Source organism: Oncorhynchus mykiss, chromosome 23 (genome assembly GCF_013265735.2).
Source record: "Oncorhynchus mykiss isolate Arlee chromosome 23, USDA_OmykA_1.1, whole genome shotgun sequence".
Lineage (NCBI taxonomy): Eukaryota > Metazoa > Chordata > Actinopteri > Salmoniformes > Salmonidae > Oncorhynchus > Oncorhynchus mykiss.
Window position 1 is genome coordinate 12,306,624 of NC_048587.1, and position 26,173 is coordinate 12,332,796.

General features: G+C 43.3%; 1 protein-coding gene across 14 annotated transcripts in view; it reads right to left on the reverse strand.

Annotated features, from left to right (window-relative positions):
- The window catches only part of LOC110502227 (vinculin), a 57,493-nt gene that overhangs the window by 20,994 nt on the left and 10,326 nt on the right, over window positions 1-26,173 (reverse strand). For 7 of the 14 annotated variants that reach the window (XM_036959982.1, XM_021580089.2, XM_021580085.2 and 4 more), the window contains exons 2-11: window positions 19,286-19,356; window positions 17,752-17,902; window positions 10,231-10,339; window positions 9,573-9,695; window positions 9,020-9,180; window positions 8,616-8,618; window positions 8,374-8,464; window positions 8,075-8,222; window positions 5,883-6,036; window positions 5,594-5,769 (exon numbers count right to left, since the gene is read on the reverse strand). In XM_036959982.1, coding sequence (XP_036815877.1) covers window positions 5,594-5,769; window positions 5,883-6,036; window positions 8,075-8,222; window positions 8,374-8,464; window positions 8,616-8,618; window positions 9,020-9,180; window positions 9,573-9,695; window positions 10,231-10,339; window positions 17,752-17,902; window positions 19,286-19,356 — 1,187 coding nt within the window. The remainder of the gene's footprint in view (window positions 1-5,593; window positions 5,770-5,882; window positions 6,037-8,074; window positions 8,223-8,373; window positions 8,465-8,615; window positions 8,619-9,019; window positions 9,181-9,572; window positions 9,696-10,230; window positions 10,340-17,751; window positions 17,903-19,285; window positions 19,357-26,173) is intronic. The other 7 variants (XM_021580086.2, XM_021580091.1, XM_021580088.1 and 4 more) reach the window with 5 other exon arrangements.

Below are 26,173 nucleotides of genomic sequence, written 5' to 3' on the forward strand. Positions count from 1 at the left end.
CCTGCAATCCGCTTCACCAATTTATATTTATATAAAAAAGTATTATTTACCTCAGATCTGTGATCCTCCGAGAGGCTAGCCAGAAATTAGCCAGAAGCTAGCCGGGAGCTAGCCAGAAGCTGGTCCAGAAGCTACTCTGAAGCTGGTTCAGGGGCTAGTTCAGAAGCTAGTTAGCTTATTTACTGGCTAATCGTTGGTACTCAGCTGACCACGGTTTGTGGTCATCGGCTGTCCTTTGGCTCGAGAATCTATCGCCAGTTTTGCACGGCGCGGTGCAGCGCAGCGCGGCTCGGAGCGGAACATATCGGACCAATTTTTCTCTCCATGTCCCTGGATTTCGGCCGCTGGCTCTGGACGTCCATGCCTGGATCTCGCAGCTAGCTAGCTGCTATCCGTGTGACTATCGGCTTTCGTCGATTCCGGAGCTAGCATCAATTGTTCCGGAGCTAGCCAGCTGAAGAGTTCCATCAATCACTCCTGGGCTGCAGTCACCTATCCGGACCCGTTTTGCTGCCTACGCGGAGCCCCACCGGGCCTTCACGGCTAGACTGCCGACGTTGTCTACCCGAGGGAATTGTCCGGCTGGTTCCTCCGGCGTAACGTTGCCTGGGCGCCCATCTGCGGCCTGCTAGCCGTTGGCTATCTTATCGGCTGCTATCTGAATAGACAATCGGACAATTTTTATTTTATTTTATTTTTATGTATTTATTTATTTATTTTTCTTCTTGGGCCTCTATAACTATATATATTGTTTTTATTTTTGTTGTTGTTGTTGTGTGATTTGGATTCATCCCCTCTACCACACGGAAACCCACTAATCTACTGACGGAACGCAAGAGTTAGCTAATAACAGACCTCCATCTTATGCTAGCTTGCTCCTATGCTAGCTTGCTACCGATTTAGCTGTCTAAATCGCCGTGACCCCCAACCAACCTCTCCACTCACTGGACCCTTTTGATCACTCGACTGAGCATGCCTCTCCTTCATGTCAATATGCCTTTTCCATTGCTGTTCTGGTTAGTGTTTATTGGCTTATTTCACTGTAGAGCCTCTAGTCCTGCTCATTATACCTTATCCAACCTATTAGTTCCACCACCCACACATGCAATGACATCTCCTGGTTTCAATGATGTTTCTAGAGACAATATCTCTCTCTTCATCACTCAATACCTAGGTTTACCTCCACTGTATTCACATCCTACCTTACCTTTGTCTGTACATTATACCTTGATGCTATTTTATCGCCCCCAGAAACCTCCTTTTACTCTCTGTTCCAGACGTTCTAAACGACCAATTCTTATTGCTTTTAGCCGCACCCTTATTCTACTCCTACTCTGTTCATCTGGCGATGTAGAGGTGAATCCAGGCCCTGCAGTGCCTAGCTCCACTCCTATTCCCCAGGCGCTCTCTTTTGACGACTTCTGTAACCGTAATAGCCTTGGTTTTATGCATGTTAACATTAGAAGCCTCCTCCCTAAGTTTGTTCTATTCACTGCTTTAGCACACTCTGCCAACCCGGATGTTCTAGCTGTGTCTGAATCCTGGCTTAGGAAGACCACCAAAAATTCATACATTTTAATTCCAAACTACAACATTTTCAGACAAGATAGAACTGCCAAAGGGGGCGGTGTTGCAATCTACTGCAAAGATAGCCTGCAGAGTTCTGTCCTACTATCCAGGTCTGTACCCAAACAATTTGAACTTCTACTTTTAAAAATCCACCTCTCTAAAAACAAGTCTCTCACCGTTGCCGCCTGCTATAGACCACCCTCTGCCCCCAGCTGTGCTCTGGACACCATATGTGAACTGATTGCCCCCCATCTATCTTCAGAGCTTGTGCTGCTAGGCGACCTAAACTGGAACATGCTTAACACCCCAGCCATCCTACAATCTAAACTTGATGCCCTCAACCTCACACAAATTATCAATGAACCTACCAGGTACCTCCCCAAAGCCTTAAACACGGGCACCCTCATAGATATCATCCTAACCAACTTGCCCTCTAAATACACCTCTGCTGTCTTCAACCAAGATCTCAGCGATCACTGCCTCATTGCCTGCATCCGTAATGGGTCAGCGGTCAAACGACCTCCACTCATCACTGTAAAACGCTCCCTGAAACACTTCAGCGAGCAGGCCTTTCTAATCGACCTGGCCGGGGTATCCTGGATGGATATTGATCTCATCCCGTCAGTAGAGGATGCCTGGATATTTTTCTTAAAATGCCTTCCTAACCATCTTAAATAAACATGCCCCATTCAAGAAATTTAGAACCAGGAATAGATATAGCCCTTGGTTCTCCCCAGACCTGACTGCCCTTAACCAACACAAAAACATCCTATGGCGTTCTGCATTAGCATCGAACAGCCCCCGTGATATGCAGCTGTTCAGGGAAGCTAGAAACCATTATACACAGGCAGTTAGAAAAGCCAAGGCTAGCTTTTTCAAGCAGAACTTTGCTTCCTGCAACACTAACTCAAAAAAGTTCTGGGACACTGTAAAGTCCATGGAGAATAAGAACCCCTCCTCCCAGCTGCCCACTGCACTGAAGATCACTGTCACCACTGATAAATCCACCATAATTGAGAATTTCAATAAGCATTTTTCTACGGCTGGCCATGCTTTCCACCTGGCTACTCCTACCCCGGTCAACAGCACTGCACCCCCCACAACAACTCGCCCAAGCCTTCCCCATTTCTCCTTCTCCCAAATCTGCTCAGCTGATGTTCTGAATGAGCTGCAAAATCTGGACCCCTACAAATCAGCCGGGCTAGACAATCTGGACCCTTTCTTTCTAAAATGATCTGCCAAAATTGTTGCCACCCCTATTACTAGCCTGTTCAACCTCTCTTTCGTGTCGTCTGAGATTCCCAAAGATTGGAAAGCAGCTGCGGTCATCCCCCTCTTCAAAGGGGGTGACACTCTTGACCCAAACTGCTACAGACCTATATCTATCCTACCATGCCTTTCTAAGGTCTTCGAAAGCCAAGTCAACAAACAGATTACCGACCATTTCGAATCTCACCATACCTTCTCTGCTATGCAATCTGGTTTCAGAGCTGGTCATGGGTGCACCTCAGCCACGCTCAAGGTCCTAAATGATATCTTAACCGCCATCGATAAGAAACATTACTGTGCAGCCGTATTCATTGATCTGGCCAAGGCTTTCGACTCTGTCAATCACCACATCCTCATCGGCAGACTCGACAGCCTTGGTTTCTCAAATGATTGCCTCGCCTGGTTCACCAACTACTTCTCTGATAGAGTTCAGTGTGTCAAATCGGAGGGTCTGCTGTCCGGACCTCTGGCAGTCTCTATGGGGGTGCCACAGGGTTCAATTCTTGGACCGACTCTCTTCTCTGTATACATCAATGAGGTCGCTCTTGCTGCTGGTGAGTCTCTGATCCACCTCTACGCAGACGACACCATTCTGTATACTTCTGGCCCTTCTTTGGACACTGTGTTAACAACCCTCCAGGCAAGCTTCAATGCCATACAACTCTCCTTCCGTGGCCTCCAATTGCTCTTAAATACAAGTAAAACTAAATGCATGCTCTTCAACCGATCGCTACCTGTACCTACCCGCCTGTCCAACATTACTACTCTGGACGGCTCTGACTTAGAATACGTGGACAACTACAAATACTTAGGTGTCTGGTTAGACTGTAAACTCTCCTTCCAGACCCATATCAAACATCTCCAATCCAAAGTTAAATCTAGAATTGACTTCCTATTTCACAACAAAGCATCCTTCACTCATGCTGCCAAACATACCCTTGTAAAACTGACCATCCTACCAATCCTCGACTTTGGCGATGTCATTTACAAAATAGCCTCCAATACCCTACTCAACAAATTGGATGCAGTCTATCACAGTGCAATCCGTTTTGTCACCAAAGCCCCATATACTACCCACCATTGCGACCTGTACGCTCTCGTTGGCTGGCCCTCGCTTCATACTCGTCGCCAAACCCACTGGCTCCATGTCATCTACAAGACCCTGCTAGGTAAAGTCCCCCCTTATCTTAGCTCGCTGGTCACCATTGCATCTCCCACCTGTAGCACACGCTCCAGCAGGTATATCTCTCTTGTCACCCCCAAAACCAATTCTTTCTTTGGCCGCCTCTCCTTCCAGTTCTCTGCTGCCAATGACTGGAACGAACTACAAAAATCTCTGAAACTGGAAACACTTATCTCCCTCACTAGCTTTAAGCACCAACTGTCAGAGCAGCTCACAGATTACTGCACCTGTACATAGCCCACCTATAATTTAGCCCAAACAACTACCTCTTTCCCTACTGTATTTAATTTATTTATTTATTTTGCTCCTTTGCACCCCCATTATTTTTATTTCTACTTTGCACATTCTCCCATTGCAAATCTACCATTCCAGTGTTTTACTTGCTATATTGTATTTACTTTGCCACCATGGCCTTTTTGCCTTTACCTCCCTTATCTCACCTCATTTGCTCACATCGTATTGTTTATACTGTATTATTGACTGTATGTTTGTTTTACTCCATGTGTAACTCTGTGTCGTTGTATGTGTCGAACTGCTTTGCTTTATCTTGGCCAGGTCGCAATTGTAAATGAGAACTTGTTCTCAACTTGCCTACCTGGTTAAATAAAGGTAAAATAAATAAATAAATAAAAAATAAAATAAAAAACCACAAATAAACAGCTTAGCCTAAAGATCACATATTGAAAACAAATCAATTGAACTAAAAACTCCACACATATTTTGGAATTTCTGTGCCTCGCTAATCAATAGGCTGTTTTTTCAGTGAATGTTCAATGTTTTTTCAGTGAACCTGCATATCATCATCTTCACTCTTATGTGGCACCAATGTGAAAGGGTTTATGGCAGGGGGAATGGTGTTGCAGTAGACTAGTGTGTGGTGTGGGAATAATTACAAAATAATTACAAGCGAACCTGGGGAGCTTTGTGTTCACATTGCCCTAAAAAAATGGAACCGGACAGCGGAATTCAAGCGAACCGAACTCAGACCACCTCAGACCTCTGAGATAGTCTCAGTTTGATTCCTTTCGGGGGCTCTTTTGAGGGGTCTGAGTTCCTTTGGAGTGTTCACACTGGACAAAAAAAAGTGAACTGCACTGAGTTCACAAAAATGTATGCGAAAACACCCCGAGATGTCAATAGCCGTCAGCAGGCGCTTTAAAACTAGGCAATTCAGATCAATCAAATTGTTCTTAAACTTTGTTGTCTTGTCTTCTGTTGACTTTTTAATCTGGACTGTCTCCAAACCATCCCAAAGAAAATATGATTTGTGGGTGCACGTGTCCACTCTACATGTGTTGAACCTGCTATAGTGGGCAGACAGACTCAGCCAGACAGGGCTCCCTGGGAAGGGAGAACATGCTGGTGGCATGAGGTTGCAGCATGTGCCTAAAACTGAAAAACTGACAATCACACAGATGACAACATTTATACACAGTGTGGCCTGCAAACAGACAACAGTAGTTACCCATAGTATGGCCTGCAAACAGACAAAATATACACACAATACAATATAGACAACAACAGTTACACGCTTGAAAAAACAGGCAACAACAAAGAAACAAACAAATTTACCGCTTGCGTAGCTCCACTAGTCGTGCGGTGAGCCCCGCAATCTCATTGATGGATCTCTGGATGTCGTCTCTCTCGAGGAGGTCTTCGCACAGGTCAGCGATTTTTTGGGCATTGGCCAGCAAGGCTCTGATGTTTTCTGCACCCTCTGGACCCCCATTATGATCTGCCAGCCATGCCTATGAGGCACACACACATACTTTACCTTTTAGGTTTTGTCCTTTTAAAATGTAATCTGATATTTCGACCAACCCAGAAACAAAACGTCAAATATTGGTATGTGTGTGCAGACCTGGGCAGCATCCAGTCTCCTAGCGAATGCCAGTTTAGCTTTAATTAAAGCCTCGAGCCTGCGGGTGGCACTGTCCACTTTCCCAAGCAGCAGGTCCAGACCCTGAGAACACTGACCGGCCCGCTGAACACATAGTGGAGACAGACCATGTCCTCTACAGGAGGAGATTATACACACACACACTTTAACACTTAGCAGCAGGTTTAATGTATTGTAAGATTGTCATGACCATGTATAATGTGTTAGAATCAACTCAACATGAAAATAAATACCAGCCATTAGAAAGTTGAAATGCTGATACATATAGACATAACATTAGGGAAGCACGATATATCGGTAAGTATATCGGAATCTGACGATATTAGCTAAAAAGGGCAACATCGGCCTCGGCCCAATGTCTAGTTTAACACCGATGTGCAAAACCGATGTCAAAGCTGATGTGCATACCTATATAATGTAGGTAGATGACGTAACGACGCCACAAAAAAATACAGCATTCCTAACCTAGCCCACAATGTCTGCTATGTGGATCTATTTTGAAGTTTCAAAGGAAGATAACAAAAAGGCCAGTAGCACAATGTTTGTGCTACTATTATTTCCCAAGAAGGGGGGAAAGTTAAATATTTCAATATCACAAACCTAATTACTCATTTGAAAGTACATCACCCCCAGATGTTCAGCGACTACTTAGGACAAAAGCCCTTGACAATCAACCGTTCTCTGTCGTGGATAATGTTGGCTTTCACCAACTGGTCGAGCACCTCGAGCCTCGGTACACATTATCAAGTAGGCGCTATTTTTCAGATGTTGCCCTACCGGAGTTAATCAAATACCCTCTATTCAGGGACAACGTTTATTTGTCACGTAGACCTTACAGTGAAATGCATACTTACAGGCTCTAACCAACAGTGCAAAAAAAATGTATTAGGTGAACAATAGGTAAGTAAAGAAATAAAAACAACAGTAAAAAGACAGTGAAAAATAACAGTAGCGAGGCTATATACAGTAGCGAGGCTATAACAATAGCGAAGCTATATACAGGCACCGGTTAGTCGGGCTGATTGAGGTAGTATGTACATGTAGATATGGTTAAAGTAACTATGCATATATGATAAACAGAGAGTAGCAGCAGAGTAAAAGAGGGGTTGGGGTCTTATTGCTTGGGGGTAAAATCTGTTGAGAAGCCTTTTTGTCCTAGTTACACAGTATTGTTGAAACGCACATCCATGAGCTACTTGCTATGGGTGTCACTGCTATTAGCTTAACGACTGACATTTGAACCAGCGATGTCCACCCCATGAGCATGTTGAGTCTGACAGCACAGTGGGTCGATTTCGTACTGCGGATATGCTCAAGAATGTGCTGGTTCTCATACCGCTGCTGCCATTTCAATGGCATTTGAGAACATGTTTGAAACATGAACACACTCTTAGCTCCATTCGAACAACTGACTCGAGAAATAAGCTCATCAACTGTGTCTGCATCAGACGTGATACTCTCTGTCATGGCATTGAAACGCCTGCTCAACAAAACTGCCGACAGACCGTGGGGTTAAAGCTTGCAAAAGTAGTCTACTAGAGGCTGTGAAAAAGCAATTCAGTGGCACTCTCTCTGAACCTGTTTACTGTGTCGCCACCATGCTTGATGCTAGGTACAAGGACCGCTACTTCGATGCAGACAAGAAACAGGGTTTATGTGAAATGTTACAGACACAGCTGGACAAGATGGAAACGGATACATTGACAGTGCGCACCGAAGAAGAGAACCCACGACAGAAGAGGCCATGGACAGACAGACCTGAGACTTCACTGCTTGACATGTATGATGAAATCCTGGTTGAGAATGAAACGACTGAACAAATGAACAACGAAACAGCACAGCAAGTACGTGAAAGAAATAGGTTTTGATTATGTTTTACTGGTAATGGGGACATATGTAAATGCCAACAAAATAACTTTTTAGCCAGTGTGTGTGTGTTTCAACTATTTAACTACTACAATGCTTAAAGGGCCGCACATTTTCTTTATATGGGTATCGGGTTTTTTGGCAAGGAAAATATTGGATATCAGTATTGGCCAAAAAGGTCATATCGGTGCATCCCTACATAACATAACGTAAGCCTTATCATGCGAGATTGGAACGGCTTATACATGGTTATTATAACAACGAGCAAGCACACACACACACAGTACCTGACACGTAGCTCTGTGACCTGGTCAGTCATCTGTCCCAGAGTCTTTGCTGTTCCAAGTGTGTCTCTGCGTTCCCTTCCAGCACACAGTTCTCCTACCTTCCCTGCCTCATCCAATATCACACGCACCGCTACATCCCCGGGCTCGCCTACACACACACACAATGAATTAACCATAAGGAGTGCAGTGCTAGTATTGTGAGGATGTCACTATAAGGATGATGGGGCAGGCAGGTATTTGGGTAGACTATCACTGGACCATGGCGGATAGGATTATGGATAGGATATGTGTGTGTGTACCTGGTTGTCCATGGGAGTCTTTGAGCCAGCCTTTCGCCATGGTCATCTTAGCCTCTATCACCGCCAGAGAACGTTTCATACACTCCATGTCCTAGAGAGACACAAAGAGAGCAGTTATACACTCACACACACACGCACTCACGCACCCACTCTCCTCACACAGCATTTACAGACATGCACACACTCACGCTCTCTCTCTCACACACACTGCAGCATGGCAGAGGGGAAAGAGACAGGCTTACCTTCTACAGGGAGGAAAAGAATGAAGGGAGAAAAAAGAAAATAGTTATAACAGAAGCCCAACAGAAGAAAAGAGTGGAAACTAAAGAGAGAAAGTGAAGTATGCATTAAGACAGGGTTTTTCCAATCCAGTTCCGGAGGTCAATAGTACTGCTGATGTTCACCCTGCCCTCTATTCAGGGACTAATTCAGATTTGGAAAACAAGGCGAGTGGACTCTCTGGTCAATCAATTAATTGCCAGGGAGAAAAAAACCAGCAGACCACCAGACCTGGATAGGAACACCCCTGGTTTAGGAAATGCTGCGTCTAGTGTAGAGGAAAATGGGAAGGGAGGGACTACCAGAGACTGGTGTGTGTCTGGAAGGGGAGTCAGGGGGTGAAGTGTGTGTGTATGTGTGTGTGTACCTTGTTGGCCCATGTGTCTTCATCCCAGGTGGTAAGCTGTAGGACTCTGATGATCTCACTAATCTCAGCACTCATCTTCTCAAACGTAAAGCATCTGTTTCTCTCTGCCTCATCCACCCCAGCACTATGTGTGCTCTTAGTCGCTACAAATATCTTTATGGCTGGTGAGAGAGAGATGGGGATTACTGCAGAGTACATGGACTAGTGTGTGTGCGTGAGTGTGCATCTTTGAGAGAATGAGAGCCTGAGTGAGTGTGTATAGCGAAATGGTGGGCTGGGAGTCATTCTGCCAGAGCCAAGTTCTAATTACCACTGCAATTATCAGTGCTGCTATGACAACTCTGGTATCTGCTGGGCGGCTGTGTGTGTGAGGAGTGTGCAGAGAAGACAGGCAGACACACACAAATAAACACAGAGAGACAAAGCTCATATGAGAAGAGGCAATAGTTGTTTGACAGTGTTCATGGAGGTGAGCAAATTCACACACACACACAAACACCAACAGAGAGAGAGAGAGGGAGAGAGAAAGAGAGAGACAGACAGTCCGACAGACCTGATATGAGTACAGGCAGTAGTTGTTTGACAGTGTTCAGGGAGTTGAATAGCATCTCTCTGTGTTCCTGATGGGTCAACTCCTGCTGTCGCTTCTCAATCATCTTAGACATCTTAGTCATACCTGTAGCCAATCACAACACGGAGTGAAAAATATCCTGAACCAATTATCTTCATGGTCAGAGGTTACCTGGTGTTCTTAGTGTAGGTTATCAGGGTTAGAGATCAGGTTAGAGTTTCAACCTGTGGTCTGGTGGTCCACATTTTTTAAGAGATTTTATTTTATTTTGTCAATATTTTTTTTCTTCCAAAATTAATAACAGTATTATTGGTATTCTAAGCAATTTAACGTTACTTTTACATTACTTTTCACAACTCAAATTGTTAATAATAATAGGGCTCTAATCTATTACCTTGTCTAGTTAAATAAAGGCTAACTAAAATAAATAAAAAGACTCCACGAATGGTGGTCCTCATGAACTTTTGATGTTGATTTGGTGGTTCCCAGAAGGGAAAAGGTTGGAAACTGCTGGGTTAGAGGTCAGAGGTTATGGGACAGAGGCTTAAGGTGAGGTCACCTGGTCCCAGTTTCTTTGTATAGGTGATCAGGGTTAGAGGTTGTTCAGAGGTTAATGGTCAGAGCCTACAGGTGAGGTTACCTGGTCCTAGGTTCTTGGTGTAGGTGATCAGGTCCTCCATGGTCTCCACAATCTCAGCTACAGTCAAATACTCCAGGATCCCCTTACACACACGAATGATCTTACGCACCTAACAAAAAAAAAAAAACACACATGTACACAACAGATAGTTAAGCTACAGCAACTCTTAACCATAATAACCTTAACATAACATAGCAGGTGTAAAATAAATGCCTGAAACTAGATCCCCTATATACTGGTCTTGACGCGATGAAAAAAAAAACTGTTGGGGGAGGTTTTCTTCTGCATTGGAGTTAAGATGGAGTGCCGCCTTGTTAACGTCCAAAAGCGTCCGGTTGTTGGGGTATCGGCAGAGGCTACCATAACCCTGACCTTATCTCTAACCCCCTGGCTCTAACCCATAACCCATCTAACTGTGTGACACCACAGCACACCCAACAGGACTGACCAACAAAAATGTAAACGCAACTTTTACTGAGTTACAGTTCACATAAGGAAATCAGTCAATTTAAATAAATTCATTAGGCCCTAATCTATGGATTTCACATGACTGGGAATATAGATATGCATCTCTTGGTCACAGATACCTCTTAAAAAAGATAGGGCCGTGGAACAGAAAACCAGTCAGTATCTGGTGTGATCACCATTTGTCTCATGCAGCGCGACAAATCTCCTTTGCAAAGAGTTAATCAGGCTGCTGATTGTGGCCTGTGGAATGTTGTCCAATTCCTCTTCAATGGCTGTGTAAAGTTGCTGTATATTGGCGTAAACTGGAACTCGCTGTCGAACTCGTCGGTCCAGCGCATCCCAAACCTGCTCAATGAATGGTGACATGGATGGTGAGCACATTTTTCGCTTCCAGGAATTGTGTACAGACCCTTGCGACATGCATGCATCACATTATCATGTGATGGCTGCGGATTATTGGCACGACAATGGGCTTCGGGATTGCATCACGGTATCTCTGTGCATTCATATGGCCATCGATAAAATGCAATTGTGTTTATTGTCCGTAGCATTGACATCAGAAAAAGCATTCCCCGTACAGTTCAAAACAGGATTCATCCGTGAAGAGCACACTTCTCCAGCATGTCAGTGGCCATCAAAGGTGAGCATTTGCCTACCGAAGTCAGTTATGATGCCGAACTGCAGTCAGGTCAGGACCCTGGTGAGGACAATAAAGTACATAGATGAGCTTGCCTGAGACGATCTCTGACAGTTTGTGCAGAAATTCTTCGGTTGTGCTAACACACAGTTTCATCAACTGTCCGGGCGGCTTGTCTCAGACAATCCCACACGTGAAGAAGCTGGATGTGGAGGTCCTGGGCTGATGTGGTTACACGTGGCCTGCGGTTGAGGCCAGTTGGACGTACTTCGATAGCAAATTTGAATTTACAAAAAAAAAATGACGTTTTCATCTTTTGAGCTTCTAGTCATGAAATCTATACAGCCTACTCAAATCACTTTTTATAGCTACTGTTTACAGGCCTCCTGGGCCATATACAGCGTTCCTCATTGAGTTCCCTGAATTCCTATCGGACCTTGTAGCCATAGCAGATAATATTCTAATCTTTGGTAGCTTTAATATTCACGTGGAAAAGTCCACAGACCTACTCCAAAAGGCTTTCGGAGCCATCATTGACTCAGTGATTTTATTTTGATTTGAGTGGGTTTTGTCCAACATGTCTCTGGACCTACTCACTGTCACAGTCATACTCAATGCTGTCTGATCTAGCTGACACCTAGATTTTTTGACATAATTTCCGGTCACAACTTGCAGACTTTTTTACGTGTTGCTGTGCGTTTTGTTGCCAAACTTACTTTGCTACCTGACAACTTTAAGGTTTTTACTTTTTAATAACCGTTTATAATTTTTGTTTTTCCCTTAACTTTATTTTTTCATTCAACTTTTTTACTCCGGACGCTTTATCTGGACATGGTTCGTCAGGACCTCCAACAGCCGAAGCTAAGTAGTAACATTAACATTATGCTTTATCTGGACATGGTTCGTCAGGACCTCCAACAGCCGAAGCTAAGTAGTAACATTAACATGATGCTTTATCTGGACATGGTTCGTCAGGACCTCCAACAGCCGAAGCTAAGTAGTAACATTAACATGATGCTTTATCTGGACATGGTTCATCAGGACCTCCATCAGCCGAAGATAAGTAGTAACATTAACATGATGCCTTCTAATTGCAGTCGCTGTACTCATAATATACAGGAGAACGATCGCCTTACGGCGAGGATAGCTGTGCTACAAGCCCAGCTTAAGACGCAATGGTTAGGCAAGGGTAATTTCAGTGTAGGAAAGGATGAAACAGCGTCTGTGCCACCAGTAACTACAGATAGTAACGTTAGTATAAATCCCCTCGCACGGTCCCCGCAGCCGGACAACTTTCTCACTGTTTCTGGAGGGAAATGCTGTAGGAATGCTCAACCGGTGTCGCTCATTCAGCCGACAGAAACTTTCAACTGGGTTTCCCCATTAAGCAACAAGTCGGAGTCAGAGGCCGAGCCTTCTCTGGTCTCTACTCCTCCCGTTACGGGGTCTGAGACACCAAAGCTTCCCACCATTAGCTCTGACAAATTGAAAACTCTAGTCATTGGCGACTCCATTACCCGCAGTATTAGACTTAAAACGAATCATCCAGCGATCATACACTGTTTACCAGGGGGCAGGGCTACCGACGTTAAGGCTAATCTGAAGATGGTGCTGGCTAAAGCTAAAACTGGCGAGTGTAGAGAGTATAGAGATATTGTTATCCACATCGGCACCAACGATGTTAGGATGAAACAGTCAGAGATCACCAAGCACAACATAGCTTCAGCGTGTGAATGAGCTAGAAAGATGTGTCGGCATCGAGTAATTGTCGGTGACTTTGATATTCACATGGAAAAGTCCACAGACCCACTCCAAAAGGCTTTCGGAGCCATCATCGACTTTTTTTGGGGGGAGTTTTGTCCAACATGTCTCTGGACCTACTCACTGTCACAGACATACTCTGGAACTAGTTTTGTCCCATGGAATAAATGTTGTGGATCTTAATGTTTTTCCTCATAATCCTGGACTATCGGACCACCATCTTATTACATTTGCAATTGCAACAAATAATCTGCTCAGACCCCAACCAAGGAACCTCAAAAGTCGTACTATAAATTCAGGCAACACAAAGATTCCTTGATGTCCGTCCAGACTCCCTCTGTCTAACCAAGGAGGACAAAAATCAGTTAAACACCTAACTGAGGAACTCAATTTAACTTTGCGCAATACCCTAGATGCAGTTGCACCCCTAAAAATGAAAAATAATTCTCATAAGAAACTAGCTCCCTGGTATACAGAAAATACCCGAGCTCTGAAGCAAGCTTCCAGAAAATTGGAACTGAAATGGCGCCACACCAAACTGGAAGCCTTCCGACTAGCTTAGAAAGACAGTACCGTGCAGTATCGAAGAGCCCTTACTGCTGCTCGATCATCCTATTTTTCCAACTTAATTGAGGAAATAAGAACAATCCGAAATTCCTTTTTGATACTGTCACAAAGCTAACTAAAAAGCAGCATTCCCCAAAAGAGGATCGCTTTCACTTCAGCAGTAATAAATTCATGAACTTCTTTGAGGAAAAGATCATGATTATTAGAAAGCAAATTACAGACTCCTCTTTAAATCTGCGTATTCCTTCAAAACTCAGTTGTACTGAGTCTGCACAACTCTGCCAGGACCTAGGATCAAGAGAGACGCTCAAGTATTTTAGTACTATATCTCTTGACACAATGATGAAAATAATCATGGCCTCTAAACCTTCAAGCTGCATACTGGACCCTATTTCAACTAAACTACTGAAAAAGCTGCTCCCTGTGCTTGGTCCTCCTATGTTGAACATAATAAACGTCTCTCTATCCACCGGATGTGTACCAAACTCACTAAAAGTGGCAGTAATAAAGCCTCTTGAAAAAGCCAAACCTTGACCCAGAAAATATAAAAAACTAAAATCGGCCTATATCGAATCTTCCATTCCTCTCAAAAATGTTAGAAAAGGCTGTTGCGCAGCAACTCACTGCCTTCCTGAAGACAAACAATGTATACGAAATGCTTCAGTCTGGTTTTAGACCCCATCATAGCACTGAGACTGCACTTGTGAAGGTGGTAAATTACCTTTAAATGGCATCAGACCGAGGCTCTGCATCAGTCCTCGTGCTCCTAGACCTTAGTGCTGCTTTTGATACCATCGATCAACACATTCTTTTGGAGAGATTGGAAACCCAGATTGGTCTACACTGTCACGAACGTTGTAAGAAGCGGACCAAAGCGCAGCGTGGTGTGAATCCATTATTTTATTGAATGACGAAAAACACAAAGAACACTTAAACAAAAACAACAAAACGAACTTAATGCTATGAAAACGAGTGCTGACACAGGCAACAACACAGACAATAACCCACGAAATACCCAAAGAAGATGGCTGCCTAAATATGGTTCCCAATCAGAGACAACGATAAACACCTGTCTCTAAATTAGAACCAATCTAGGCAACCATAGACCAACAACAACCTAGATGAAAACAACCCCATGAATCTACAAAAAACCCTAGACAGTAGAAACACCCTAGAATGAGACAAAAACACACATATCACCCATGTCAAACCCTGACCTAACCAAAATAATTTAAAAAACAAAGGATACTAAGGTCAGGGCGTGACAGTTCCCCCCCCCCCCCCCCCACAAAGGTGCGGACTCCGGCCGCAAAAACCTAATCTAAAGGGGAGGGTCCGGGTGGGCGGGCTTCTTTCACGGCGGCGGCACGGGTGCTGGACGTGGACCCCACTCCACCGTAGTCTTAGTCCGCTTTTGTGGCCTCCTAGGAAAAGCGACCCTTGCCGCCAACCTAGGACTGACAACCCTACTAAAGGGCCCCACTGGACTGAGGGGCAGCTCTGGACTGAGGGGCAGCTCCGGACTGAGGGGTAGTTCAGGACTGAGTGGTAGCTCAGTGCTAGCCTCGCTACACTGGCTTCCTGTCAAGGCAAGGGCTGATTTCAAGGTTTTACTGCTAACCTACAAAGCATTACATGGGCTTGCTCCTACCTATCTCTCTGATTTGGTCCTGCCGAACATACCTACACGTACGCTACGGTCACAAGACGCAGGCCTCCTAATTGTCCCTAGAATTTCTAAGCAAACAGCTGGAGGCAGGGCTTTCTCCTATAGAGCTCCATTTTTATGGAATGGTCTGCCTACCCATGTGAGAGACGCAAACTCGGTCTCAACCTTTAAGTCTTTACTGAAGACTCATCTCTTCAGTGGGTCATATGATTGAGTGTAGTCTGGCCCAGGAATGTGAAGGTGAATGGAAAGGCTCTGGAGCAAAGAACCGCCCTTGCTGTCTCTGCCTGGCCGGTTCCCCTCTTTTCACTGGGATTTTCTGCCTCTAACCCTATTACAGGGGCTGAGTCACTGGCTTACTGGTGCTCTTTCATGCTGTCCCTAGGAGGGGTGCGTCACTTGAGTGGGTTGAGTCACTGATGTGATCTTGCTGTCTGGTTTGGCGCCCCCCCTTGGGTTGTGCCGTGGCGGAGATATTTGTGGGCTATACTCGGCCTTGTCTCTGGATGGTAAGTTGGTGGTTGAAGATATCCCTCTAGCGGTGTGGGGGCTGTGCTTTGGCAAAGTGGGTGGGGTTATATCCTTCCTGTTTGGCCCTGTCTGGGGGTATCATCGGATGGGGCCACAGTGTCTCCTGACCCCTCATGTCTCAGCCTCCAGTATTTACACTGCAGTAGTTTATGTGTCAGGGGGCTAGGGTCAGTTTGTTATATCTGGAGTACTTCTCCTGTCCTAGCCGGTGTCCTGTGTGAATTTAAGTATGCTCTCTCTAATTCTCTCTTTCTTTCTCGGAGGACTTGAGCCCTAGGACCATGCCTCAGGACTACCTGGCATGATGACTCCTTGCTGTCCCCAGTCCACCTGGCACTGCTGCTGCTCAAGTTTCAACTGTTCTGCCTGTGATTATTATTATTTGACCATACTGGTCATTTATGAACATTTGAACATCTTGACCATGTTCTGTTATAATCTCCACCCGGCACAACCAGAAGAGGACTGGTCACCCCACATAGCCTGGTTCCTCTAGGTTTCTTCCTAGGTTTTGACCTTTCTTGGGAGTTTTTCCTAGCCACCGTGCTTCTACACCTGCATTGCTTGCTGTTTGGGGTTTTAGGCTGGGTTTCTGTACAGCACTTTGAGATATCAGCTGATGTACGAAAGGCTATATAAATAAATTTGATTTCATTTGATTTGACTTCCAAATTCCCTAAAACAATGTTGGAGGGATCTGTTTCACCTGTCTTCGTGATTGTCTCTACCACCCTCCAGGTGTCACCCATCTTCCCCATTATTCTCTATGTATTTCTACCTGTGTTCTCTGTTTGTCTGTTGCCAGTTCATCTTGTTTGTCAAGTAAACCAGTGCTTTGGTTTCTCAGCTCCTGCTTTTTCCTGTCTCTCTTTTTCTCGCCCTCCTGGTTTTGACCCTTGCCAGTCCTGACTCTGACCCCGCCTGCCTGACCACTCTGCCTACCCCTGGCCCTGCCTGCCGATCTGTAACTTTGCCCCACCTCTGGACTATTGACCTCTGCCTACCCTGACCCTGCCTGCCGTCCGGTATCGTTGCCCCACCTCTGGTTTTCTGACCCCTGCCTGCCTTGACCTGTCTATTGCCTGCCCCTGTTGGATTATTAAATCATTATTAATTCGACGTTGTCTGCATCTGTGTTTTACCTTCATACCTGATATATGGTCGAGAAATTAACATTAAATTCCCTGGCAATAGCTCTGGTGGACATTTCTGCAGTCAGCATGCTAATTACACACTCCATCAAAACTTGAGACATATGTGCTGTGTGACAAAACTGCACATTTTAGGGTGGTCTTTTATTGTCCCCAGTGTAATTATCATGCTGTTTTGTCAGCTTCTTGATTTGCCACACCTGTCAAGTGGATGGATTATCTTGGCAAAGGAGAAGTGCTCACTAACAGGGATGTAATCAAATGTGTGCACAAAATTTGAGAGAAATAAGCTTTTTGTGTGTATGGAGCATTTCGGGGATCTTTTACTTCAGCTCATGAAACATGGGACCAACACTTTACATGTTGCGTTTATATTTTTGTTCAGTATAATAGGATCTCTTCACTTTGACCAATTCTCCATGGATTTCTTCATTGACATGGATTTAACAGTGGTGAAAACTCCCTCCAGCCAATGCTTGCAAGTGCACACTTAAAGGATGTTGTTGCTTGTGATTGTAAATACAGTTTCACAACTACCTACATCTTTCCTTTTGAACCCTGCGTGTGTGTGTGTGCGTCTTGTGATGTAAGTCTTGTGATCGAGGGGAGTTGTGGTCGTTCAGTACCAGGGCAGCTGGTGATGAAACAGTGTGATGCCTATTACACTGCTACAGACAGACAGACAGACAGACAGACACACACACACACACACACACCACCCCCCCCCCCCCCCACACCTCAGCTTCGTCGAAAGTGAGCAGCAGGTCTGAGGTTCCAGACAGGATTCCTCTGGAACCGTCAATGAGGTAGTCTCTGGCAGGGACCGAGTAGGGATCCGCCTTCAACATCAGAGCTGCCTGCACGAGCTTAGAACACGCATTCTCCACCCTGTTAGAACATAGACCATAGAACCAGCTTAGAACACATGCATTCTCCATCCTGTTAGAACATAGACCACAGAACCAGCTTACGATATGTGTTCTCTACCCTTTTAGAACATAGATCAATCTTAGAAAAGGTGTTCTCCACCCTGTTAGAACACAGACCATAGAACCCTCTTAAAACAGACATTTTCCACTGTTAGAACATAGATACAACTTAGAACAATTTACCTACAGTACTGGATATATAACATGAATTATTATTGACAGCCCAGAGAAGGAAGGAAGGAAGCAATCAATGAAAGACGGAAATATGGAATAAAGTATGGGTAGAAGAAAGTTAAGGAGGGAGGATTTTAAGACTATTGGAACAGGGCCTTCCTGTGACCTCATTTGGTTAGAGTATCAATGGGTTGAGCCCTCATTGGCCAGAGTATCAATTTTCTGCAAAGAGAACTAAATATAGCAGGGTTCACATTCCCTCATAACCCCTGCTGAGAACCGAGTATGATATTTATGATGCAGTGCCAGTTTGTGTGTGTGTGTCTGCGTGGGACTGCGCTGTGGACTTCTCATGTGAAGAGATCTAAAAACTTTACTCCTGCAGCAGTTACCGGGAGCGAGAAGAGACAGAGAGTGAAAAAGAGAGAGGTAGCAGCAGGACTGCTGAGTAACGGAGTCTAATCTACGCTCACTCTCCTCTGGACACTGAGTGTAGCAGATCAGACAGTCAGTAGAACCCCACAGCAGAGTTCTGGACAGACAGACAGAACCACACAGCAGAACTAACATACTGATAGACAGACTCACAGCAGAAGACAGAGCACAGCTACAGTATACACCTCTAGGCAGAGCATTCTCAGGCAAAACAGACAGTCCAGTCAGGCCGGTTATTAAATTACATCACCAACAGACAGACAGAGTTCACATCCTGCTAAGCAAACCTAAAACGAATTATAATTATTATTTCCTCCACCGATGAGAGAGAGAAACAGACGCAGAGACAAAAAGACCAGATGGGCGGAGAAGAGAGCAACGTCACTCACTGACACAAGAGAAGGGCATCATTACTAAACCATTTATAAACTAAAGACAGAAGGCCTCTGAAACTGAACGCTACCAAGGCTAAAAGAGATGGTATAAAATATGTATAATTAGGCTTTGTTAGAATGAATCGAGTTTGATTTGACATGGGGTGTAAACCTCAGCCCTCCAGTCCCCCTTTCCTGTTGGTTTTTGTGTTTCTCTCTGGTACTTTACTGATCAATGAATGCTGCTGTTTAGCTGAAGAGTACACACTGCAAACCCCTAGAAATCAGTCCCAATAGTTAGTGTTAGAGGTTAGGGGGTCAGGAGTAGATCAGAGGTCAATGTAAGAGGCGTGACTCACTTTATGAAGGCGGGAGGCATGTCTCTCTTCATCACCTGGTCCTCAGTGGTCTGAACAGTCTCCTTTCCCACCTACACACACACCACACACGCACACATGCATGCACCACACACACGCATGCACGCACACATGCAAGAATGCACGCACACACCCAAGAATGCACGCACACACACACACACACACGCATACACATATAAGAACAGGAAGAGGGGTTGACAGTGTACAGTAGATTGGTGTGTCAGTATCAAAAGCATCAATAGCAGGGATACATTAGTAATGTAGTGCAGTATATACAGCACTAGAACTACACTGAGTATACAGTGCAACTCATTATTAGGAAGGTGTTCCTAATGTTTGGTATACTCAGTGTACAGAAATAAAGACAGGTTGGCAATCGATGTTTCAACCACTAAACATCATGAACCCTTGAGAATTACATCACATAGCTTGATGGCTGCCATGTAAACACCTCCTGGGCTATACTTAAGCAATAAGGCATGAGGGTGTGTGGTATATGGCCAAGGGCTGTTCTTAGGCACAACGTGAATGCGCCTTTGTAGGGGAGAGAGGATGGCCATCCTGGAATGTGATGAAGACTACGTTGGCGATTTGCTGGCGTGGGAGACCAGCATGTGGTCAATCACAATTTATGGAACTATCTAGATAATTTATCGTATTTTACCACTTAAAAGAGCAAGGCACAGCTGTGTTTGCACCTTCTCCACATGGCGGGACCTTCCCACGAAGTACAGGAGAATCCATGTGCCTCCTTGTGCCCTCAAGGCTGAAATATATTAAAACTGGACCTGACATTGTCAATGTATTTTGATGAATTTTATTGTCATGTTTGGATTTGTTTAATAGCTCATAAAGAGCTGAATATTTTGACATGACTTGCATTGTATGTTGTCTGGTTGATATCTTTTCAGAGAGACTGGGTTGAATTCATTTGTTGGGCTTATCACTTATCAGACAGGAGCATTCCTGTGTCCTGTCATATCATTTTAAGAATGTAATTAGATTACAATCCGTGTGTGATGTTTCTTCCTTTTGTTTTCGCCAGCAAAGTGTAAAGTAATGTTAGTTAATAGTTAATAGAGTTCCGTTTTTCGTAGTTAAAAGGACTGTGTCTCCTTTAGTTAATTGAGACCTTATTTGCAAGCCCCTTGTGTGTACAGACACACAGATCTTCTCTCTTAGAGGTTAATATCTGAAGTCTTATTAGTTGATAGTCATTTACTCTGTTTTATGCTGTGTAATGTCTTCCATGTACACTGTTATTGTTTGAGAGTTAGTTTATTCTTGATTAATACATCTATTAGTTGATTTGAGTGAATGCATTCCTCGTTCATAGAGTACCTCTTTGATTGACTACTTTCATAATGAATAAGAATTTGCCAATTCTAATTTAAGTTAATTACACACACATTGTATTCTTGAGGTACCAACTTGACACCTCTGCTTAAAACTGACTCAATTAATTAATTGATTAATGCTCTTTGTGTCTAGCCTCTTGTTAATTGCATAAAGGTTCATTTTAAACACATGTAAAAAAAATAATAAAAAGTCTGGTGATGCCCAAACTTGCTGCATGGCTAGACCCGTTAGTCACGAAAAGGGTCTCTTGCTAAAATAGTATGTCTATAAACCTTTATATTAAATTGGAGTCAGATTGATGAATGTAGATTATTAAACATATTTTAACCAACTACGTCTTATAGCTTTTATAAACTGGCTACCAACATTAAAACAATGACTGACATATTTGAATTAAAAACGTTATTTCGATAAGTACATTTCAAAAGTACCCTTTTTGAGTTAGCTTATTCTTAGACATTGTTTGAAGCAATATACTCTACAAGTACAGCAACTTTTCAGAGTGGGCTTTCTACTAATGAGCACCACCAAAAAAGTGAATGGGAAAATGGATTCAAACTCCCTCTGTTGGTGATTTGCTGAATGGTTAATGACCCTATAAAATGGGTTATATCTTCAAAAGTACCAGAGAGCACATTTTGGAAATTTGACGTGTTTGAAGAATATATTGTTCCGAACAATATGAAAATAATAAAAATACAAATAAAAAATCAACATCAAAAAGGCTGCCTTTGGGATATTAATATTATAATTTGTATTGTTGTATCGAGAAATACTCAATATTTGAGATCACACTGTAAGGAGTATAATAACACCAAGATGATTTCTGTATCATGTACGGTTTACAGATCACAGGGTCTTACAGCTTCTATCTCAAGGCCATCAGACTGTTAAACAGCCACCACTAACATTGAGTGGCTGCTGCCAACACACTGACTCAACTCCAGCCACTTTAATAATGGGAATTGATGGGAATTGATGTAAAATATATCACTAGCCACTTTAAACAATGCTACTTAATATAATGGTTACATACCCTACATTATTTATCTCATATGTATACGTATATACTGTACTCTATATCATCTACTGCATCTTTATGTAATACATGTATCACTAGCCACTTTAAACTATGCCACTTTGTTTACATACTCAACTCATATGTATATACTGTACTCGATACCGTCTACTGCATCTTGCCTATGCCGCTCTGTACCATCACTCATTCAAATATCTTTATGTACATATTCTTTATCCCTTTACACTTGTGTGTATAAGGTAGTAGTTTTGGAATTGTTAGTTAGATTACTCGTTGGTTATTACTGCATTGTCGGAACTAGAAGCACAAGCATTTCGCATTAACATCTGCTAACCATGTGTATGTGACAAATACAATTTGATTTGATACAGGAGGCAAGTATAGGTCTAAAAAGGGCCTAAAATATTGTAAAAGTGACATGTAAAAAGCATGTCAAACATCCTTCCTCCCAATAATGTTTCCAAGTGAGAATTTCCAGAACAATCTAATACCCAAAATATTTTTGTAATGTCCTTGTGTGGCCCTATAAAGAGAAAAAATGACCCTATTAGGGTGTGGTGTATGGCCTTAGCCTATCCGGTATTCAGGCTACCTGTAATTATATTGTCCTAAGGTACTATGAGTTCTGCTGACATTTTAGAAATGTTTCAGATGACAACAAATGTGTTATGAAAGAATTTAATCAAAAAATCTTTAAAAGATTTGAATGTCCATTTTAGACTATAACATCCATAATGGTAATTTTTCCTTTCTAACGTAATAATGGAAATGACAACTTTTTAAAAATTCTCATTTTTGAAAAGACTGTAAAAAATAAAAACAATTTAAGACTACTAGAGAGCGTGTGCCCTCAAGCCTGGAGGGAAGCTAAAGTCATTCCGCTACCCAAGAATAGTAAAGCCCCCTTACCTGGCTCAAATAGCCGACCAATCAGCCTGTTACCAACCCTGAGTAAACTTCTGGAAAAAATCGTGTTTGACCACATGCAATGCTATTTCACAGTAAAGAAACTGATAACAGAAATTCAGCATGCTTATAGGGAAGGACAATCAACAAGCACAGCACTTGCACAAATTAATGATGATTGCCTGAGAGAAATTGATGATAAAATGATTGTGGGGGCTGTCTTGTTCGACTTCAGTGCAGCTTTTGACATTATTGATCATAGTCTGCTGCTGGAAAAACATATGTGTTATGGCTTTACACTCCCTGCTATATTGTGGATGAAGAGTTACTTGTCTAACAGAACACAGAGGGTGTTCTTTAATGGAAGCCTCTCAAATATAATCCAGTTAGAATCAGGAAATCCCCAGGGTAGCTGTTTAGGCCCATTGATTTTTAAATTTTTACTAACGACATGACACTGACTTTGAGTAAAGCCAGAGTTTCTATGTATGCGGATGACTCAACACTATACACGTCAGCTACTACAGCGACTGAAATGACTGCCACATTCAATAAAGAGCTGCAGCTCATTTCAGAACAGGTGGCAAGGAATAAGTTAACAGTCTAACCCTAAATATTTATAAAACTAAAAGCATTGTATTTGGAACAAAACACTCACTAAAGCCTAAACCTCAACTAAATCTGGTAATAAATAATGTGGAAATTGAGCAAGTTGAGATGACTAAACTGCTTGGAGTAACATTAGATTGTAAACTGTCATGGTCAAAACATTTGATGCATTAGTAGCTAAGATGGGGAGAAGTCTGTCTATAATAGTGATGCTCTGCCTTCTTAACAACACTATCAGCAAGGCAGGTCCTGCAGGCCCTAGTTTTGTCACACCTTGACTACTGTTCAGTCATGTGGTCAGGTGCAACAAAACTTGCAAATTGCAATTGGCTCAGAACAGGGCAGCACGGATGGCCCTTGGATGTACACAGGGAGCTAATATTAATAATATGTATGTCAATCTCTTCTGGCTGAAAGTGGAGGAGAGATTGACTTCATCACTACTTTTATTTATGAGAGGTATTGACATGTTGAATGCACCGAGCTGTCTGTCTAAAATACTGGCACACAGCTCGGACACCAATGCATACCCCACAAGACATGCCACAAGAAGTCTCTTCACAGTCCCAGAACAAACTATGGGAGGCACACATTACTACATAGAGCCATGACTACATGGAACTCTATTCCACATCAATAAACTGAAATTTGACTTAAAAAACACCTTATGGAACAGCGGGGACTGTGAAGCAACACAAACATTGGCACAGACACACACACACACACACAACATACATACATACACATGGATTTAGTAATGTAGATATGTGGTAGTGGTGGAGTAGGGAAATCTATGAATGTATTGTAATGTTTTAAAATTGTATAAATTGTCTTAATTTTGCTTGACCCCAGGACCACAGGAACGGCATGGACACAAACACACCGAGTGCCTTTAGCGTCAATTAGCCATTTTAATATATAATTAATGTTGAGTGGTTTTGGGATTTAGCATTAGCCTGCTCCGTACTGTGGGAGGAGGCGTGTACCCAAGGGTCAATAAACACTGAGCAACCCTCAGATTGGAAAGGAAACTCAATATTATTTAACTTAGTCAGTGGTGTATATGTGTGTCCCTCCAAAAAAAATCTAAACCCATCAAACCCCTTCCACATGTCGCAAAATACAAGTTTCTCGTAAGGGTAATGAACCATCTGTTGTCAAGGAGTTGCCAAGATCATGTAAACCAGGGATGGACAACTGCAGGTCAACTAGAATAGTTGAACACAACATGCAATTTCGGGATTTGGTTGTGCATCAGCAGTCTTTTTCTTATGTCAGTCTCTGACAAGTCACTCAATTATCTCATGTCAGCTAAAAAAATTTAGATTGTTAAATTAGTCTAACCAGCTATCCAAACTTGTTGTATTCATGGTCAAATTACCGACCGGGAAGCCCCCATTGATTTTGTTAGTCACTCTCACTCAGATATCATTAAAATCTGCAAACATTTCTCTCCACCCTATGGCAGAATGTGTAGAATTGCAGGAAATGATCTGCAAAACCACAAATTTCTCTCTCCACCCCATAGCAAATTGAGTATAATTGTATGAAATTTGTTCTAAAATTGCTAAATCTTCTTTCTACCACATGGCAAAATGTGTAGAATTGCTGCAGACTTGCTTTAAAACTGCAACACTTTCTCTACGCCCCATGGCAAAATGTGTAGAATTACAGGAAATTAACTAAAACATAGATTATTTCTTTCTGCTGTCAAAAGGGAGGCAACTCAATTGTTTTGCTTAGGGCACCCAAAAGGCTAGGGCTGGCTCAGACTGCATGTGTGGGTATGGATGTGGGTACACTGCGGCCCCTTATGATGAGTGCCTCCACCCCCATCGAAGTTACCCATCCCTGAGGTAAACAATATATGTATGTAAATAAAATATTACTGTTTAGTCAATTTTGGTCAACTTTAGTTCTGTAGTTGCTGACAGAAATCCCTGCTTTCCGCAGTAGTAACAGTCCAGTTAGGACAGAACACTCTCTAGCTAACCTAGAATCAGTGTAATCAATGTATTGATCATTCCACAGTAACATGCCATAATGCACATGTTTACAGGCAGAAGGACACTCCAGCAAGTGAACTGATCCTCTAGCAACCACTGCATGGTTCCAACTCGCAGAGACAGGCGAGAGATTGCATATTTGGACCAGCACAAATGTGACACGGGACTGGAGGAGGAGGAGATTGTATCTGCAATGGAGGACAGGGAGTTGTGGAAGTCCCACTCTTCATTCTTCCAAGATGGTGTAGCAGTGCAGATGTGTTTTCTTTGTCCTCTTGTGTACTTTTGTATTTTTCATATTTTTTTGTATATATTTCAATTTTATTTTCAATCTCTTCTCCATTTTAGTTCAATTATACCTTCCGGTAACCTGCCACACCCAATGTGATACGGAACCGCTATTATTTTTAATTTCTAGACCTTATAGCAAGAACCACCTAGCCATCAGAAGCTAACCAGCTAATTAGCTACAAGCTATTTAGTCATTGTTAGCCACTGCTAGCGGCCTTTACCTTCTGCACAGGTACCAGCCCTTTTTTTAGCTTGGATAATTACTCGCCAGCCTACCAGTAACGGACTGTCTCTCCACTACAACGCCGTATTCCTGCCGTAATCCCTGGACCATTCTCCTGATCTTCACAGCTAGCTAGCACCGACTAAGTTACCCAGTACCGAAGCTATCCCTGAGGCCCACCTCCCGGCCTACTCAGTTGTTCACCCGGACTCCACCCAGACACGGTTATAACACACTACTCCACCGGATCCTTGCCGCAAGCTCTAGACCTTGGCACTGGATCACCGCTGCTACCGAGTGGCTATAGTGGCTAACGCCCCTGCCCCGGTTAGCCGTGAATCAGGCGCATCTCCCGGATAGAAAAGTAAATTACAACAACTATAATATCTCTTTCGCCATCTGGCTTGGATCCTTAGTCGACACGGCGCCCCTCCACA